Source organism: Gymnoscopelus braueri, assembly GCF_963280865.1.
Source record: "Gymnoscopelus braueri genome assembly, chromosome: 23".
NCBI classification, from domain to species: domain Eukaryota; kingdom Metazoa; phylum Chordata; class Actinopteri; order Myctophiformes; family Myctophidae; genus Gymnoscopelus; species Gymnoscopelus braueri.
In genome coordinates, this window is record NC_137625.1 from 19045077 (window position 1) to 19065353 (window position 20277).

General features: G+C 41.7%; 1 protein-coding gene across 1 annotated transcript; it reads left to right on the plus strand.

Annotated features, from left to right (window-relative positions):
- The first annotated feature begins 451 nt into the window (after window positions 1–451).
- Window positions 452–19104, plus strand: gnsa (glucosamine (N-acetyl)-6-sulfatase a). The gene is made up of 14 exons (XM_080420644.1): window positions 452–757; window positions 1771–1830; window positions 2406–2612; window positions 4951–5016; window positions 8943–9041; window positions 9717–9884; window positions 10025–10107; window positions 11245–11363; window positions 11497–11600; window positions 11963–12064; window positions 12457–12567; window positions 13188–13298; window positions 14785–14945; window positions 16191–19104. The coding sequence occupies exons 1-14, from the start codon at window positions 617–619 to the stop codon at window positions 16264–16266; spliced, it is 1608 nt and encodes a 535-aa protein (XP_080276770.1). The 5' UTR covers window positions 452–616; the 3' UTR covers window positions 16267–19104.
- The last annotated feature ends 1173 nt before the right edge of the window (window positions 19105–20277 follow it).

A 20277-nucleotide genomic window follows, 5' to 3' on the forward strand; every position in this document is an offset into this window, starting at 1 on the left:
GTTGTTGTTTTTTGTCCGTATTGCAATATAAATAAATTAATAAATGTAAAACTCATTGCCATGTCATGGGTTATAATGTAATGGTAACTGTTTGGAATAGAAATCCTATTCTATTCTATTACAGAATGCTGTTTGTGTTTCCAGTAGTGGCCGATATCACTCTACAATTTTTATAATAATTATTATTATTATAATGATTATAATCATTATTATTATTATCATTATTATTGTATTCATGTTTAATCATTTAAAATAAACCAGGGACGAAATGTATTTCTCAATTTCAATTAAATTGATCATGAGTATTTTAAACTTTAATTCAAACATAATTTCCATCATATATTTATCATGGCATAAGTTCTAATGATAGCTACAGGATGACATCATCATAATGTCCTCCTACAGATCAGCTGACTGGGGCTTCCGTAGCCAGGCAGCACATGACCAGGAAGCAGGGAAGTGCTGTTTATGGAAGCAAAAAAGGCCGTCCTTCCTTCATTTGTCTTCAGTCCGCTGTCGTAGGGACTATTTTATAACATTAATCTGTCTCATCGGTGCGTCAAAGAGCTGAGACGAAAAGACACCGCTTCGGTTGTTTCTGCATTCGGTGCTGAAAATGCACTTATTTTCTCTTTTCTTCCTCTGCGTCACTGTGTTGACTAACCTGAGGGGGGGTGTTGTTGTTGCCAGGTCTTACCACAGACCCAACATTGTTCTGATCCTGACGGATGACTTGGATATTGCCATTGGAGGTCTGGTGAGTGAAACGGACTCCGATCACGCATCTATAGTTCTTAATCTGGTCTAAAGTTTGGTCGGATGTCTCTACATCATCCAATAGAATCGATTGATCTCTACTATCACACTAGCCTTAGCATTTTAACCACTTTATCCATGTATATGTTGGCTATTGAAAAAGAGCAGATATTTGTAGATCTGCTATTTTTCAATAGCCAACATAAATGGATGAAGTGGTTAAAATGATCGTGATGCTGTATTAACTACTTTTGCTGGGGACCCCCTGGAACCCCCCCAAGGACCCCTGGGGATCCCTGGACCCCACTTTGAGAACCAATGCAATAGATTGATTGATTGAATACTTTATTTAGAAAGACATGGAAACAGTACATGCAAGTACAATTCACAATACAAGGTCCTCTAAACTGGATCGCTCGTGATAAAAGCACAGTGGCTTATTTAAAATGAGATCCCTGTGCACTCCAATCATGATGACATTGAAGAAGACATACAAATATACACTACTATGCAGAACGTCATACAATCAGCTTACAGGTTACTGGTATGAAAGACAAGAAATATGTACAATAGACAGTTTTAGGAGGAGGGGAGGGGGGGGGGTAGGTTAAGACTTTGTCAGGGGCATCACACTAGCCTTGCCCTTGGATCAAGACTATCATATGTATTTTATCGGGTATCGGTAAAATACATCTATGATGGTCTAACTCTTGATCCAAGGCTACTATCACACAAAATCTATTGTGATTTGTTTGAGGGAATAGCTTTCACATTCCTGTTTGAACTTGGACGTATTTTTATTATTCAATCTTACCGTACCATATTACTTTGACCTGGATGTGTATGTTTGTCAATGAACCTATATATTATCTCCTCGGAATTTTTATCAGACCCTTATTAAATGGTGTGGGAGTTGCTGAAGAGCAATAATGGTTGGCCTACTTGAGTTGGCACCTTGGTTGTTGAGGAGGTACACATATTCTGACTCTGCCCTTTCATATCGATTTATTTCAGTCTCCATTGAACAAGACAAAAAAGCTCATCGGGGATGCAGGGATTTCGTTCACCAATGCTGTAAGTAGTACCATCATCATCCTCAACATTGCAATCGTCATTGTCCCTATAATCAATGATCAACCACTGACAGGCTAAAGACAAGAGACTATTGATCCTGCTTTTCTGGTGACATAGCCGATTTCCTGCAGTGCCTTATCTGTAAAAGACGGCAGGAGATCAGCTCCCTGCAGTTTCTTCTTGGACTTTGACATAAGACAGAACATTTTGTTGTGTGTGTGTGTGTGGACCCGCTTGAACATGCATGCTGTGTGAAAAACCTAATGCCTCATCAAAAGCCACAGCCCAGTTTGTTCTAAAGCCCTTTCTTAATTATCCAATAGCCTGTGACAACAACCCTACACGCTGTATCTCATAAACTATTCATTCTTTCCTTCTGTTCTCCTCTCTCTGTCCCAACTAAGCCTGTATGACAGAGGAGGCAGAGAGTAGATAAGATAATCCTGGGTGGGAGGTCAAGTTAGGTAAACAAAAGACACTGTGCCTTAAACTGACCCCATATTTTGTTATATCCTCCCCTTCTATCTCTTTTCGCCCTCGGTTTTGTTTCTCCTCGTCTCGTCTCTCTCTCCCAGTTCGTCGCCAGCCCGCTGTGTTGCCCCAGTCGAGCCAGCATACTGACAGGGAAATATCCCCACAACCACCATGTCATCAACAACACGCTAGAGGGGAACTGCAGCAGCAAGGATTGGCAGAAGAGCCAGGAGCCTCAGACCTTCCCCGCCTTACTCCAGAACTATGCAGGCTACCAGACCTTCTTTGCAGGGAAATACCTGAACGAGGTGAGGGAGTTGGACACTTCACCTTGCTTTCCCCCCCAAATTAACAGCTTTGGCCATACAGTATAACGTATATAAACAGCTAATTTTCCTGTTAACTCTTTAACTGCCAAAAACGGGAATTCCCGTCCGATGGCTCTATGGCTATCATGGCCAATGACGGAAAGACGAAAATATGAAAAAAAATTTTTTTATTTTTTTTAATTTTTCTGAATTATTTTGGTATATATATTTTTTTGGTTTATCTCAAAGGAACTAGGAGATAACACTATCCAAAAAATTGCTGCTCCATTCACTTCAATGTTAAAAAACAAACAGAGGAAAAATGCACCTTTTTCCTGGCAGTGCAGAGACACAGTCTGAAATAAGTCTGGCAGTGAAAGAGTTAATGGACTTAGACAGATATTCACATTTTACTGTAGGTTGTTTACATTTTTCTCATAGTCTTTAAAATGCTACCAAACTTAAAGTAATACTAGGTAACGTTTTCAACAAAACTAAAGTTAAATTGTATATCTTTTGCGAGTGGCAAAAGTTTCACAACACCCACTCCGTGAATTTCACCCCCGGAAGCCTTTTATTTATATATTTTCTATTGAACGTGTACGGGGGGGACTTTCCCGGGAAAATGACGTTCCTGGCCAACGTCATGACGTCGTGGCCGACGTCCTCAGGAACTACCGCAACGGTTTCCTGTTTGGCCAGGAACTACCGCGCTATTAACAAAAAGGAACCTCACGCTGATTTTAAGATAATGTAGGATTGGAAGATCGAAAAAGAACAGAAAAAGAAAGCACAGCTCATGGTAACTAATGCTCCACTGGCTAAGAGAAACGATCCGTAGATAGTATAAAACAATTAAAAGATCGCTTTTTGAAACGCTTCCGGCTTCCGGTGAAAACGAATGGAATTCTGGGTAATCGAGGACTAGGGAAATTGTATGCAGTGACGGTAGTGACCAGCAGAGGTTGCTAAAAATCGTTATTTGTGATTCTGCATTGTACAACTTTAACAGAATATTTGAGTCAATTGTTGGATAAACATCAGGGAATGTTGCAGGAATTGTGGAGGGAGAAGGGGAGTGGACATTTCTGAAGCAAAAACTTACGGTTTAATTGTTTGATGCCTCACTGCATCATTGGACTGAAAAAAGTTGAGGTCAGCTCAACATTGTTTCACTTTGTAGCTTCCATGTCGCTGGCTTCCATTCAAAATAACTTGTAGGCTGTTGCTTATTTGCTGCTAGTGTGTGAACACAGTGAAACCCCCGCTAGCAGCTCTTCAAGGCAGTGCTGCCCTTTACACCAACCGGAACAAAGTAGTTCGAACCGATGAAAGTCTCACTTGTGGGGCTACCAATGGGAACCAAAAGATGCCAATGGATATTAGGGGCAGATTTAATGTAATTTGTATATAAGAATAACACATTTAAAATTCACTGAATGAGGTGCTAGAAGAAAGGCCATGGAGTCACTCAAAATATTTACTGTAGCTTCATCCTCCAGGGAGCATGAAAGCACTCAGCAAGTTTCACGGTAATCCACCCATTCGGTTTTTGGAGAGGGCTGAAGGCGCCATTTACATGGCATTCCACCATGTAGTTTTAAAGATATGTTGCTTGGTGGTAGCAAAGTGGTGGACAGGCAGACCAACCTCCAGTACTGGCCGACAGCCATCCTTAGTGACTTGCTGCTTGCAGGGTTAAAAATACAAGCTTACAGAAACAGGATAGAAATATGTGTGTGTCACTCGGTCTATGTGCATTCTCTACCTCTAATCAGTATTTATGTTCACAGTCAGAGTCATCCAACAGTGCTTATTATATACAGTACATGTCAGCAAATAACCTGGGCTGAATATATAGAGCGCATGGAAGCTGGTACACAATATAAATTCCTAGTGGTTTGGCAAAGTAGTATTTTCTCACAATAGTCCAATGATCAGAATTTGTCCTTGTGGTTAGTGGTTGATTGAGTTTTAGAATTCAGTGATTCAAATCAGGTTGCAACACTTGATATAACAATGTAGTGTTTGACTTCAGTGTGGGTGGAATGTTTAACAAGCAGCCTGTCATAAGATCTGATCACAAAGTCATAAGATGTACTCCCAGTATACCATTGTGATGACATGAGTCATGGTCTAATGGAAACGAGAACTGACGTGTGTGTGTGTGTGTGTGTGTGTGTGTGTGTGTGTGTGTGTGTGTGTGTGTGTGTGTGTGTGTGTGTGTGTGTGTGTGTGTGTGTGTGTGTGTGTGTGTGTGTGTGTGTGTGTGTGTGTGTGTGTGTGTGTGTGTGTGTGTGTGTGTGTGTGTGTGTGTGTGTGTGTGTGTTCGTTCTAGTATGGGAACCCAGATGCTGGAGGTGTGGAGCATGTCCCCTTGGGCTGGGACTACTGGGTTGGACTGGTAAGAGTAAACGGCACATTAACCTTGATGTCACCTCCTCATGCTTAAGGTCCTTTTACCTTGTGGGGTAATACAAACGAAATAGGCATGAAAGAGGAGCTAAAGAGCAAGGAGATTACAGATTCAATCTCATTAAGCTTGATGACAGTTTTATAATGCCAACAAACACTGCCAGACATTCCTTCTGCTTGGTGTCCAATGTGGGCATCACATGTAAACCTGGGGAAGAGGGTGGCATCAGTGTTGTGGTCTAGGTTTTTTTCCGGAGGTATACTATAATCATTCCCTGCACGAGATGCGCATGGTCGTGGGTATACGCTAGCGCGTTTTCAATGGATGAAATGGTTAGTAGACTGTATACGCTTTTCCCCCCAAAAATCTACACTGTACACGGCGTATACAGCGGGACACGGTAGAACACACCACTGGGTGGCATGGCTCAGTGCACGTGTGACTCAAAACATAAGCAAAAAAAAATCTACAACGCGTTGTGACCTTGTAGATTGGCTAGTTTCGCTGTTTTTGTTTTCAATAAGAAAAACAGAATTGATATTGTCATCACAATATTATCACAATATCAATATCGAGGTATTTTATTTAAAAAAAAATCGTAATATTAGATAATGTCCATATCGCCCAGCCCTAGTATGTAGTATTATCCATGCTTTTGTAGCATTGTTATGCATACTGCATCTTTATCTGGTATGGTGATCTGTGACCACTTTGTCATAAGTTATAGTGCAGTCATATGAGTCCGCTCAATTTGTTCTGCTTTCTGCATGTGGAAGTAGTCCGACAGACATGCTAAACTTAGACTTGAAATACTGTACATGCTATACGACTGACTCCCTCAGTCAGGACATTATATAGACAAGACAAGAGGTCAGGTCTCAGTCATAAATATGACCACAGACTACCTCATTTGTACCGTTGACTTCTGTATAAACACACGTGAGTTACAGCTAGGCTCATGACCTAAGAGCTTGTCAAAGGTTCATCAAGCTTTTTCTATTTGGAACTCAAAAGTATGGACACAAAGATGGTGTAGTTCTTGGTTCCCAGGTCCCCCAGTCTTTTTGTTTTTATGCCTGTATTGATAGGAAAGTACAAAACAGATCCACCGACGACGCTATTGCCATGGCTCTCCACACCGTCCTCTCGCACATGGACAACAAGCTGCTGAAGGACAAATATGTACGTATGCTGTTCGTGGACTACAGCTCGGCATTCAACACCATTGTCCCAGCAATACTTGACAAAAAGCTCAGAGACCTAGGGCTACACCCAAGCATGTGCGACTGGATACAGGACTTCTTGTCCAACCGACATCAGGTGGTGAGAATGGGCAGCATCACATCCGACCCCCTGACCCTCAACACCGGAGCACCCCAGGGATGCGTGCTGAGCCCTCTCCTTTACTCCCTGTACACGTATGACTGCACAGCCAGTCAGCCACACATGTCTCCAACACCATCATAAAGTACGCGGACGACACGACAGTGATAGGCCGAATCGTCAACAACGACGAGTCTGACTATAGAGAGGAGATCAACTCACTGGCACGCTGGTGCAGGGAGAACAACCTCTCTCTTAACGTCGACAAGACCAAAGAACTGATCGTGGACTTCAGGAGGCCGCGGAGAGACCATGCGCCCATCCTCATCGACGGTGCTGCAGTGGAAAGGGTCAGCGAGTTCAAGTTCCTCGGAGTACACATCGAGGAGGACCTCAAATGGGAGACGCACACCACACACGTGAGGAAAAAGGCTCAGCAGCGACTGTACTGGCTCCGCCGCCTGAAGAAGCTCGGAGTAGGACGTCGCATCCTCAGGCTGTATTACAACAGTTCGGTTGAAGGCATCCTAACAGGCTGTGTCACGGCCTGGTACGGGAACTGCACTGCCCGAGAAAAGACCAGCCTACAGCGAGAATCGAGCTCCCAGCGCTCCAGGAACTGTACAAAAAGCGGTGCGTGGTCAAAGCCAAGCGCATCATCAAGGACAAGCACCACCCAAGTCACAGACTGTTCAAACCCCTACAACGACCGCGACCGGGCAAGGGGCTCTACCGCAGTATCAAGAGTTCCACCACCAGGTGTAGTTTTAATCCAGCTGCTGTCAGGATGCTGAATGAGGCATAAGCCTTGCTCAGCAGCCTGACAGCAGGCGGTGCAAAACCTTTCTGGCTCTTCCTGAACACACCTGTGGATTATACCAGGGACAATGACTTGGACTTAGCTCCCCCTCGGACACACCTGTGGACTACACCAGGTACAAATGACTTTTTTGCTGCACTCCCTCATGGAGCTACTTGCGGATTATACTAGGGTCAGTCCACCCTAGGTGGACACGCACTGACCTTTTGCACCTTAATCCCATGTATAACGCACTGACTTTTTTTGTCTTTTTTATTGTGCTTTTTTTCTCTAAGCACCTTAACGTCCATATGTATATCATGCACAGTATAAGTATAACATGCACAGTATACATACATTGCTGCTATGCTCAGGCACCTTAGTTTTTTATTATCTCAGGTACTTTGTAAATATGTAGATAACTTGCCTGGCCTTCTGTTGCTCTCTTGTTTTGATCTCCTTCCCCCTTGCCCCCCACCCCTCTTCTTCTCCCCCCCCCCCCCCCTCTTCTTTCTATGGAAATTAACGTTGCGATGGGAACGATGTACAAAAACGAATTTCACCCACTTCTTTACCTTGTAAACCTGTGATGTGACAATAAAACTGATTCTGATTCTGATTCTGAAAGTAGTCTGAGGGGAAATAGGGAGAGAGATGAGGCAAAGGCTGTCGGGATCGGGACTCAAACCCGCGACGCGCTGTCAGGCTGCTTTGGAGCCTAGGCGCCTGGACCACTATGCCAGCGGTCCAGGCCAAGGTCCCCCAGTCAGGGGCATGCATATCATTGTGTTAATGTCTGTAATTTTACAAATAAACAAAATGCATATAAAATAAATTACTACTCAAGAATCAAACTGACATTAAATATTTCTGTATACAGGACACTTCTAAAATCTAGAGTAGGCCATGACGTTTTGAGTAAGGGGAGAATTTTACTGTGTAGTGAACTGAGAAATGTGCCCAGATGTCTACTTTCAAAATACTGGGAGTGTCTTGTTGCAGATCTCAGCCTACCCTCATATCTCTTCAATAGCGTTGGCCTAGCATGTTGCCTAGTGATTTAGAAAATAAACCTTATTAGGCTACATTGGATTAGTGAATGTCAGTGCATCGAAGCAGAATCGTCCACGCCTGCATCACGATGCATCTTATAATCGATACATTTCCACACCTCTACTTTATAGAATTGTGTAAAATCGATTAAATTCAATTGTGAGTTCTAGATCTAGATGCCTGCAGAACTAGAAATGAAATGGTATGTCTGCCATTTAAACAGCTTGGTGAATCTCAAGAATGATTGTGTAAGGGACACAAGCTCAGACTTGATCACCCTGTAGCTGGCTGCCTTTGATTAGGGTGTATAGTGTTGAAAGGGCGAAACACCCACTGATTCAAAGGCACACTACTGATGATGGGTGCCGAAATTACATCCTAACCCTAGAGATGCACCTCCCATGCCACTCTTAACAAGGCAAAGCTCATGACTGCAGAGCACCTATTTGCACAATGGACAGTCGTGCCAGACACTAAATGTATATAAATACTATCTATTGTATAAATACAATAGAATTTACAATAGAACACACAAAGGTATGTAAACCCAGTATTGATATTGCTGATTAATTTAATTAAGACCAAACTTGGATTTGGTGATTAATGCCTTGTAGGAATGAAGCCTTGTATGAATGAAGCAAAGGAAATTTGTCTTGTAAAAAAAAAAAGCAAACGCGACTGGCTCTAACACAATCTGTAATGTTTTGCATTGTATTAATGTATATTTCTGCGTTTGCAGGAGCGGAACTCAAAATATTACAACTACACCCTTTCAATCAATGGAAAGGCCCAGAAACACGGTGCCGACTACAGCAAAGATTACCTGACAGATGTTCTGGTGAGATGACTGATAAACATTAATAAACTACACTTTCACATTGACTTTGTTTTGTTACTGTTGCTATTTTTCCATTCTTTATAGAGAGCGTATTGCCCACAAAATATCTTAACCCATTCAATCCATTGTATACAATTCTATAACCATTATTTTATACTTTGGGCTATTCAAAAATAGCAGATATACAAGCTCATAGGGCGGCACTGAGTACCACGCTACGAGCTTGTAGATCAGCTTTTTTTTTTTTGAAAAATCGTGAAGATTTGTGCAAATCTTTGAAAAATATGTGTTTTTTTTTTAATTTTTTACTCTAATCTTTGCTTCTGGGGGTTTCTATAAATGTCTTCTAAATCCTAACATTTCTTTTCCAAAAAAACTGTTGCTATAATATCAGTGGTTCTCAAACGTTTTTCATGTCAAGGACCTCCCAAAATGATATGTATTTGGCCGCGGACCCCCCCCCCCCCCATCTCAAAATATTTTGTTCCAGGGACCCCCAGAAGCAAAGATTTGAGATTTGAGTTAAATAAAAGTTTATATATTCAAAGATTTGCACACATTTTCACGATTCTTTTCAAATGGGTTTAGGTATACATGTACACAGATTATAGGTAGAAATGAGCCTACTTTGATTAGATTCTCTTCCTCTCTATCCACCCTCCCTCTGTCTCTCAGGCCAACATGTCTCTGGATTTCCTCCAGTATAAGTCCAACTACAGGCCTTTCTTTATGATGATATCCACGCCGGCCCCCCACTCCCCCTGGACAGCGGCCCCTCAGTACCAGGACATGTTCAGCAACACTAAGGCTCCCAGGGACCCCAACTTCGACATTCATGGCAAGGTATAGGTCTACTTATTCTATTTTCTAACTGCTTGAAACCCCGGCATCCCTATTCTGGGGGGAACGTTTCGCCAAAAATAGAAGATCTTCAAGCTCACACCCCTAGTTTATTCCCTACTTGCTCTGTTTACTTCCTCCAGGACAAACACTGGTTGATCAGGCAGGCCAAAACGCCCATGACCAACTCCTCTGTGGACTTCCTGGACGACGCCTTCAGGAAAAGGTCAGTCTGACTCCTTTGTGCACTTTGCTCTTCTCCTTCATCCCTCATTAATCCTCCACGGTTTAACCCAGGGGTTTTCAACCGGTGGTATTGCAGGTGGTCCCTGGCCATGCATAAAAAAAAACGTAACTTTTAATAACTTACAGGAGTTCTTACTGTATTGTATGTGTAATATGAAATGTGAGCTTACCATAATCACAGTCATCCTTATTCCATCATATTCAAACAAAATCACTGTATTTTATTAGATATTATATTGATATTATAGCTATTTTCTCCAGCTCCCTGTGGTGCATGAACCCCCCACCACTATTGTGTGGGGTGGGTCTATGATGGACCCACCACGCACAATAGTGGTGGTCCCCAGGTTGCTCTTAGTCAGGATGGTGGTCCCTGGGTCAAAATCAGTTGAAAACCCCTGGTTCAACCCATTCAATCCGGGGACGCATCTACAAATGCCTTCTGAATCCTAACAGGTTTCTGAAAAACTGTTAATGTTTCTATATCAGTGGTTCTCAAACTTTTTCATGTCAAGGACCCCCAAAATGATATGTATTTGGCCGCCGACCCCCATATCAAATCTAAAATGACACCGATGCGTTCCTGGATTGAATGGGTTAACTCAAATAGTTTGTAGCAGGATGTATGCTTTGTTTTGGAAATAAAAGTGTTTTAATTCCTCTCAAATCCTCTTCCATCACTTACTGACATAGATCTAGACTTCACTTGCACCACTTCTTACATATAATACAACAGCTTTCCTGTGCTCTCATTGGCAGTAGCACGGATCTGCTCGGGGATCTGGTCGCAACGCCGTTCATACTGTATGATTTCCAGTGGGCGACAGTGCCAAATATCAAACATGTCAGATATCAAATATCAAACATGTCGGATATCAAATATCAAAGATGCAAAAATCGTGCATTGTGAACCTGCCATTACTCTGATCTTGTGCTTTGTAAGTCGCTCTGGATAAGAGCATCTGCTAGATACCCTAAATTGTAAATTGCATCAGAATTAGCCCTCCAGGAATACACTGACAAAATTCACATACAGTATGTGAGTTTGAGATGCGCGGAGAAATGGAACGACTCACGTCATTGCAGAATTGTTGCATTGTGTCCTCCCTTCCCGCAGGTGGCGCACGCTGTTGTCAGTAGATGACTTGGTTGAGAAAGTGGTAAAGAGTTTAGAGCTCAGAGGTGAACTGGACAACACGTACATCTTCTTCACCTCTGATAACGGATACCACACAGGTACGCTCTCTGGAACTCTCACGTACACACATACTCTGATGTTAATCACACACACACACACGGATCACTTTGTCTTGCTCTCCTTTATCATTTTACCTGGTCTTTTCTTTATGTTGTGTCTCTCTTCTCACAGGTCAGTTCTCTCTTCCTCTTGATAAGAGACAGCTGTATGAGTTTGACATCAAAGTTCCTCTCATGGTCAGGGGACCCAACATCAAGCCCAACCAGACCAGCCAGGTACACACACACACACACACACACACACACACACACACACACACACACACACACACACACAGCAGTTGCTCGCACATCCAAGTAAATTTCGACAGGTGCTGGATAAAAAAGTAAAGCTCTTGTATGCTCATTGCTCCCACTGTGTATTTATTAGACAAACAAAGTTAACGTTTCATTAAACATACACAGTAGGAACATACAAGATGGTGTGTGGATCATTGGTTTTGTATTTTTGAACACACACACACATTTTTATGATGATTACATTATGGCTCAGCTTTCTTGCGGACGCAAACTGAACTGAGCCTTCTTATTTCTCAACTGAATTATACTTAGAAAGGTCTTTTCCATTGTGTTATCAGATGCAGGTGGCCAATGTTGACCTGGGTCCCACCATCCTGGACATGGCAGGCTACAACGTTAACAACACACAGATGGACGGCATGTCATTCCTTCCTGTCATGGTGACAACAACACTTTATCTCTTTCCATGTGTTTTGTTTTGTCCTGATAAGATCACAATATCAGCTGTGTTGTAGTCATTCTTTTGCTAATCATGTGTATGAATCTTTCACACACATTTGGGCAGTGTGTGTGTACTTGTATTACTTACTATACTTGTGAGGGCCAAATGTCCCAACAAGTATAGAAGAATTTGAGAATAGACATTGTGAGAAGTGTGGACAATTTTCCTGGTCCTCACAAGACAAATGGTTGTTTTATGATTACAAAAAGATTTGTTTAGGGTTAGGATTAGACATTTAGCTAGGAGTTTTGCCTGATTTACTACATAGATCGGCTATTTTTGGTAGTAATACACGCGTGTGTGTGTGTGTGTGTGTGTCCATGTGAGCAGGAGGGCAAGGTGAACAGCAGTAGTTGGAGGACAGACATCCTGGTAGAGTATGAGGGAGAGGGTCACAACACATCTGACCCCGCCTGTCCTGTGCTGGGACCTGGAGTATCGGTACGGATGCTAATAATAATGATATCGTCGCTATCAGGTGGAAACCTTGTATGTCCGAAACCGTTACTTTTCAGGAAATGGGAAAAATAATCTGTGTTATCCAATGTAGTTATTATTTTGTCGCAAACTCTCGTTAATACTTTTCATTGATTCAACATTTATGAAAACCCACAGACAGACTTAACTACTACAAAATAGTGAAGATAGCAGGTGTATAAGTTCACAACGTGTCGCATCGTTTGTTGTGAGCTTGTAGATCTACTATTTTCACTACTTTTGTGGAAACAAGGTTTTTGCCAGACAGCAATGATATACATATATATATAAAATTACAATATAATTGTTATTATAATGTTTTCCTTTTTTCCCCCCCTTTTATACTTTGTAGCACAATGGAGTCGTGCAACAATAGTGATATAGAAGTGATATCTTCACAATTTAAAAAAAGTCTTTTCAACTATAATGACAACCCCAAAATATGGATGGATTATTAATAGATTATTTTTTGGAATTGTTGATTAGTTTTTATAATAGATGAATAGATTACTCGATTAACTGTACCACCCCTAGTCGCAAAGGCGTCTTGTCTTCTGAGGAGTCTGTTTTCCACCTCTCTCCAGGAGTGTTTCCCAGACTGCGTGTGCGAGGACTCTTATAATAACACATATGCCTGCGTGCGCACCATCGCCTCCTCTGCCAACCTCCAGTACTGCGAGTTTGATGACAATGAGGTATGGAACTGGGTGGGGGGGGGGGGGGGGAGTCTGTCCTAAAAACGCCCTACACTATTGTCTTTGGCTCATTCTGTCAGTGTGAAAGAATCACTTGGATTAAGTAAGAGGGTCTTTGCAAACATGCCACTCCCAATATATCAAAGAAGGAAGCAGGAAGCTGTTAATTTAACAGGCGGAAAGATCAGACCAATTACAAGTTTTCTAAGTATTGAGGGTTTAAGTGGTTAACTGTCTGAAAATACATTGACATGAACACAACGCTACACAAGTCTATGAAGCTATCTATGAAAAAGTTTAATCTGCGACACAATTATATACAATATGCAGTGGGGGTCCCTGCTTCGTCTCTCTCTCAGCTAATGGGTCCCTGCTCTCTGAAAAACGTTGAAGACCCCTGCTCTAAAGCCTTAATATGGATTTTTTACATTCATAACTGGCCTTAAGACCGCCCTCTCTGTGAAAAAGCAGGTGAGACAAGAAATGTGACATGGCATCATCAGGGACACGCCAATCACGTCCTCTTCAATGGCTCTGATAAACATCTGACGTAACCGCAATGCTCTGCATAATTCATGACTGTACTCAGCCTCTGATTGGACAACAGACCCATTGTCTGAGCAAGAGCAGGAAGCAGAATTGGTAGGAAGTAAATAGACTAGAGCACGTGAAAGCATCAGCGTCGGCAGCTCTCATGCGCGCGCGTGTGTGTGTAACAATATATGACATATTCTATAATTTGAAGTTTGCACAGAACACAACCTTTATTCTATCACTGCCTACATTGTAACAACATGGCAAAACTAAGTTACAATATTTAAATTGCAATTAATGTTGTAACTTAGAAATTCTAATTATTGTAAACATACATAAAAACTATGTTCAAAAGGATGAGCCATGATAAGGCATAATTAGTCTAATATTGCATCCTGCTATAGTGCTACATGTGTGTCACCCTGTCAAGAAAAATACTTGACAGGGGCATTATTGACAAACATTTATATTTCTGACCAAGTTTGGATGTATGAACTGCAACTAGAGGTTGAATTGTATGTACAGTATACTGGAAATACTAAGTATAATCTGCATTACTAACATATGAATATGCTGTATATTTTAAAAAAAAACTTAGAAGCCATATTCAACAAAAATATCGAATGGTGTGCCACAGTGTGGCTCCAATGTGGATCTTAGGCTTCATGTTGCGAGCCTTTGGGCCTGTTTTTCAGTCTGACAGGAGCCCCATTGACTTATATCAATTATGAAAAAAACATTTTAATAATATTTTAAAAAGTATAAAACGTGAAAAGCCTACTGGCGGCCGTCATACAATGTTTGGTGTTGATCGGTCCAGCGGTTTGCGAAATTAGCTCTGGACACGCGCACACCGATCCTCTTTATAGATGGCTATAGCCATGGGAGAGCCACGCCGTAAAGATGTTTAGAAGTTGAGTGCTAAAACGGATATCACCGTGTTTCTCTCCAGGTGTTTGTCGAGGTTTATAACATAACAGCAGACCCCTATCAGCTGACAAACATCGCCAAGACCATCGACCAGGAAGTGCTTGAGAAGATGAACCACCGGCTGATGATGTTGCAGTCCTGCTCTGGGCAGTCCTGTAGGACGCCTGGGGTGTATGAAACACGGTAGGTAAAGCCGAGTTATGCTTGGTTGCACATCGTGTCACATGCTGAAAATAGCTGATCTACAAGCTAGCAACGCATTGCAGCACAACGCGTTGCACGTAGATCAGCTATTTTCGGTGCACAACCCCGGTGCGGTCAGGGCTTGCTCATTCCCTTGGTTCAACACAGTATACTGTGTACAGCTTGTACAAATTATATAAATCTAATTTAAATTGTATTGAAATCGATAGACCTTATTTCCTGTCCTCGTAGTGGGAGGTTCCTGATGATCAGGATGGGAAACCACTTGTTTAATGGTTAGTAAGGGAACAGAGACACTTGGAACTAATTTGACCTGTCCACACACTCATCCCTGTGATATTAATATACTGTAGACCAGTGGTTCTACGCGCAGCGTTGCGAAGCTTGTGGATCTGCTATTTTCACTACTTAAAAGTTATTTTTTATTTATTCATGGAAATGATTAGAACACAGCATATACTGTAGCTGTGTTCAGTGTGCACTGCAAGTGCATCTAATTGTCCACCAGAGGGTGCTGAAAATATTGTAAAGAATCGATGCTGATTGAAGCTTGACACCTCATGGATGTGATACTGTGTAGATACTGAACAGCTGTTCAACAGACTTGGTGATACACTTTTTTCTCTCTTGCTCTCGGTCTTCCTCCATCTCTCTTTTGCTTTCCCTTTTCCTCCCCTCTCTTGCTCTCTTTTTCTTTCTCCCCACAACACGGTTTCAAGGTGCTTTATTGTCACGTGCACATACCATGCAGCTGGTAGCAATATTGCAGGCAATGAAAATATTGTACTCCAAGCTTTGAGAGCAATGGGATATCAAATACGGCATTTGGGGCCTCTGTACTGTATCTGATCTCAGTACGTTCTCCCATGGCTTTCTCTCACTACTGCTGCAGTCTAGCATGGAGCTTTATTTTGGGTATTTAAGGAAAATAATGAAAATAATAGACTGTATTTAACGCCACTCCACTCAATCTCCCAGTCTGTCCCACCAAGAGTGAGAATGTGTTTGTCCCATAGCAACTCATTTAATTTCTCCTTATTGCACTCTTGTGTGTGTCCTCATGGGAATAATTACAACTGAACATGGGCAGGTACAGTAGAATACGACGACAAAATATGGCTGAAAAGTGGGTTTCAGAATCTTTTTGAATATTGGCCGATATACAGTATTAGTGGCTGGTTGCTCAGTCCCCCATAACCTGAACTAAGACGTGTCTTTTTCCAGGTTTAAGTTTGACCCTCGTCAGATGTTCCCTGGCCACAGACCCGGCATCAGCAGACTGAGGCGCACACTGAAGTAACCACAGATCAACAGAGGAAGAGGCAGGGACGAAAGAGAAATGGAGCAAAAAGGAGAAGATGGAGGAAGAAGGGCTGTGTTAAAGGGGTTTTCTTTTCAGTCTTTTCCTGCTGTTGCTGCCTTGTACCCAGGCATCCTTTGCCAGTTCCCCTGGGGGTCATGTATTGGAATAGGTTGCCCTGTTATGCAGTTGTTTTAAATTTGGAGGCCTTTCAATGCCTTTCAAAAGTGCAATGCCCACCATTTGAGTGTTCTTAGGTGGGCCCTGTTTCGTCATGTGTCACGGCCCGGGGTGTTCAACAAGCTAGATTATTCAGACCGGTTGTGCAGGCCAGATTACCAAATGTGATTTTCCGAGATGAGTATCTGTCTGTGTGCATCTGTGTCCATGTTGAAACGAGCTGGTGTATTAACACTGAAAGTCAGCAAGGATGTTCATTAGAGCAGGCATACTGAAACGGATTTAAATCATTAATAGACGACGACTATTTTTCCACAAACAAGCATCTTTGCAAACGAGCTAGATCTTACTGTACTGTACGTTTCGAGATACCTCCTCCTTTTTGCCTTTCAGAATATAGTGAAGAAGAGGACTGTGTTCAGTTGATCCCAGACAGAATGATGTGCCTAATGCACTGCTGATAATGAGCTCATAGACTGAGACCCAGAGACACATATGTGTCTGAATGTTTTTGCTTCGTTGCACCTGGTTCATTTCTCAGCTCAGAATGATTGACTGAAGAGCTGATTTACAAAGTTAATGAAGTCTTTGGATCTGCTAGCAATCAAACTACATTTCCCCATAAATTCTTCCACACTGCATTGCTTATATGAAATGACACGACCTCTGTCATGTATGGAGCACGCACATTGTTGTAGTGAAACATTTTATTACATGGATTTCTTTTGTATTTTGCTAGTTTGTGTGTGTCATGACAGGGGCAGCATCGGTTTGATTCATATAAATGTTGCCTCTTTTTTTATATATATATTCATAGTTGATTTTCTCTCCCAGTTTGACTTTTCAGTATGCTCATTTTCCATCATCCCCGGTACAATATTGCCGATACGACTATCACTGTTATTAACAAGACAATTCACGCAGACACACTACTGTACAGTCCTACTGTACGCAGGGAATGTTGCATAGTGATATTCCACTGGCAACATTTAATTACAGAGATACTTTCAATTACTTTCTTAACCACCTATAAACTTCATTGACCGGGGTCACCCAGGGCTTCTTTCCCTCTACACCAAAGCTCTCTGCTGAAAATAGCCGATCTCCCTTCTGACCTTGCAGATCTGCTGTTTTCACTGAATGTTCACCTCGGCATTGGGACACTAGGGTTAATGTGGTTAAATTGAAAGTAGACTGACCACCACAACACCATTTCACATTGTACCATTTTATTTTGTACAATGTGAATCCTTTAAGAAGCTTTTTGTCCTGTGTAATGAATATGGAATAGTATAGGGAAAGAGTGGGATAATTTGTATGAGGTCTACTTCAAGGGAAGTGATTTTCCCTGCCAGAAAACTAGCTGGGTTGGTTTTCTACAAATGTTCTTAACAAGTTGGTCAACCTTTTCATAGGTTGCTATTTAAAAATGCAGCAAAAAGAACCAATTTTAAATCCTTTGTGGCCCAGATCTGGTTGAGTATTTCTTCCTGCATAGATAGCACTCAATACTAGCTGTGAGGAGTTAGAAATAAGATGTATAGCTCCTTATTGCATTCAGCCAAAGATTCAAATTTAAAACTTTCTACAATGCCCCAACATTTGGTTTCCATTTTTCTATTCCATTTTTCTTTTTCTTTTCTTTTTATTCACCAGCTTGCAAAATTATCAAAATGAAATCAAGCATAATCATCAGATATTTCTGGGATGAATGAAAGGTGTTTTCTTTTGTGCATAGATTAAACATCAATATTTGACCTAAAATTCAAGACGTTTAATGTAGGTCAGAAGTAAATGACCTATAACAATCTCAAAGTATTTTATCTTTATTAGATCACCTAGTTCTCAGAATGGGGAAAATATATTGGGAGTAATATCTACTTCAGCAGAATGTCTACCCAAAAATATTTTTTGGGGTGGAACTGAATGCTCAGCCGGTGACTTTTGTGAAAACTAAGCCTTCAGCTTTCATTCATTCAACTGATGGTTTATCTCTGTGGTCAACATGCATCAATTTAGTATTTCTTTTAAATACCTGATCATTCTTTGTCTTTTTTTTTGTATAACAATTTCTCCACTGTGAACAATTGTTTTGTTACATAGCAATTTTCTTGCATACAAAATGTGACTGTAGTATGCAAGCTCATACAACATTAACAAGCATACAGACTGGGAAACTATCCGTAGTTGACCATTCACAACCAAAATCATTTCCACTCATAATGCATTTCACTACAATTCACTACAATTCTGTGTTAACAAGGCCTAACACAATAAATCCACATACAGTATGTGACAAAGTCTGCTAACTATCAAGAACTCCATGCAGTATGTGAAGTCTGATTTAAGGCTAAGTCATTACTTTGTCAGACAACCAGATGTCACTCGACAATTTCAGTTGATATTGTCATTTCTGTTCAGCGACACAGTTGTACAACGAAGAATAAATTGGCCTTCAGGGTGGTTCTTCCTCCATTTCTGGAACTTGTTGATTGTCGCTATGGGGAAACTGAATTCACTGATGCACTTTCCTATCTGTCAGAACTGTTTTGTTGTTTTGGCACCTGTTATTTTAGTTTATTTTTCCAAGAGTAGTTTTATGATGGTGTTTCTGGCTTGTGTTTTTTGTCCAAATAAATACTCTCAAATCAAACAAAAGCTTTTTCCTCCTATTTTTTTTCTCACACATTTTCTCTACGTACATATATACATGTAAAGAGATTAGAAATGACCAAAACATAATCTTTGTCTCTAATAATATAATAAGAACACAGATCACAAGATTTTTGACCAGGATGTCCTTGTTCAGTAAGAATGCACTGAGGACACTAGCTGGAGCACTCATCCAATGTCGTTTTGACTAACCATGCACCGCATGGTACTCTAGCACCTCAAAGACATTAAAATCCAAACTTAAGACCTCTCAAAACAAACGGATCAGGTTACTGCTAAACCTCACACCTAGGACTCGCCTAACCCCTGCTCATTATGCTAGGGTGGGATGGCTCAGGGTAGAGAGGACAGAGTACAGCAACTTGCAATGGGCCTGGTCTTCAAGATACTCAAGGGACCAGTGCCCATGTACCTGTCAAACTAACGTTAGAGACGCCCACAGGCACACCACCACACAACACCAGAGGAAGCTCCACTGATCTCGTTCAACCCAGACTCGGCACAAACATGGGGTTGAATTTGTTCTACTGTTGACACCAAAATGTGGAATGCCCTACCACCAGCCATAAAAAAGTTACTCCCTAGGGATGCGCGGGTCGGGTTTTTTCATGACCCGCCCCGCCCCGCCCCGCCACGGAACCCAACCCGCCTCAACCCGCCCCGCGAACCCATATATAAATCTATGGCTCAACCCGCCCCGCGGGTCGTACCTATAATTCTGTAAAATCATGGTTAGAAAATAATCCCCAAGTGTATTCAAACTGTTTTATTGTTATTATTCTTATTCTTATTAGGAATAAAGACAAAACAAGAGCATGTGATTTTTTATTTATTTTTTGCGTGTGAGCGGCTGACCCGCTCACCCGCAGCCCGCATAATTGCCTCTGAAATTCTGACTCGACCCACCCGCGCCGCGGGTCCCGCGGGTTAGGGGTCAACCCGCGCATCACTACCTAGCCTCTTTCAAAACCACCATAAAAGAGCACCTGTCTGCAATTTGCAACTGGTTCTAGACAAGTCTTCTAACCTTAACACCAGAAATGCCACCCCCCCAGAATGTTTTCTGTACATACTTTTATTGCTCCTAGTGTTGATGATTTATTTTATGTTATTGTACTATATCCATTAAAATTGGCTTAAGGGACGACCAGCCGTGCG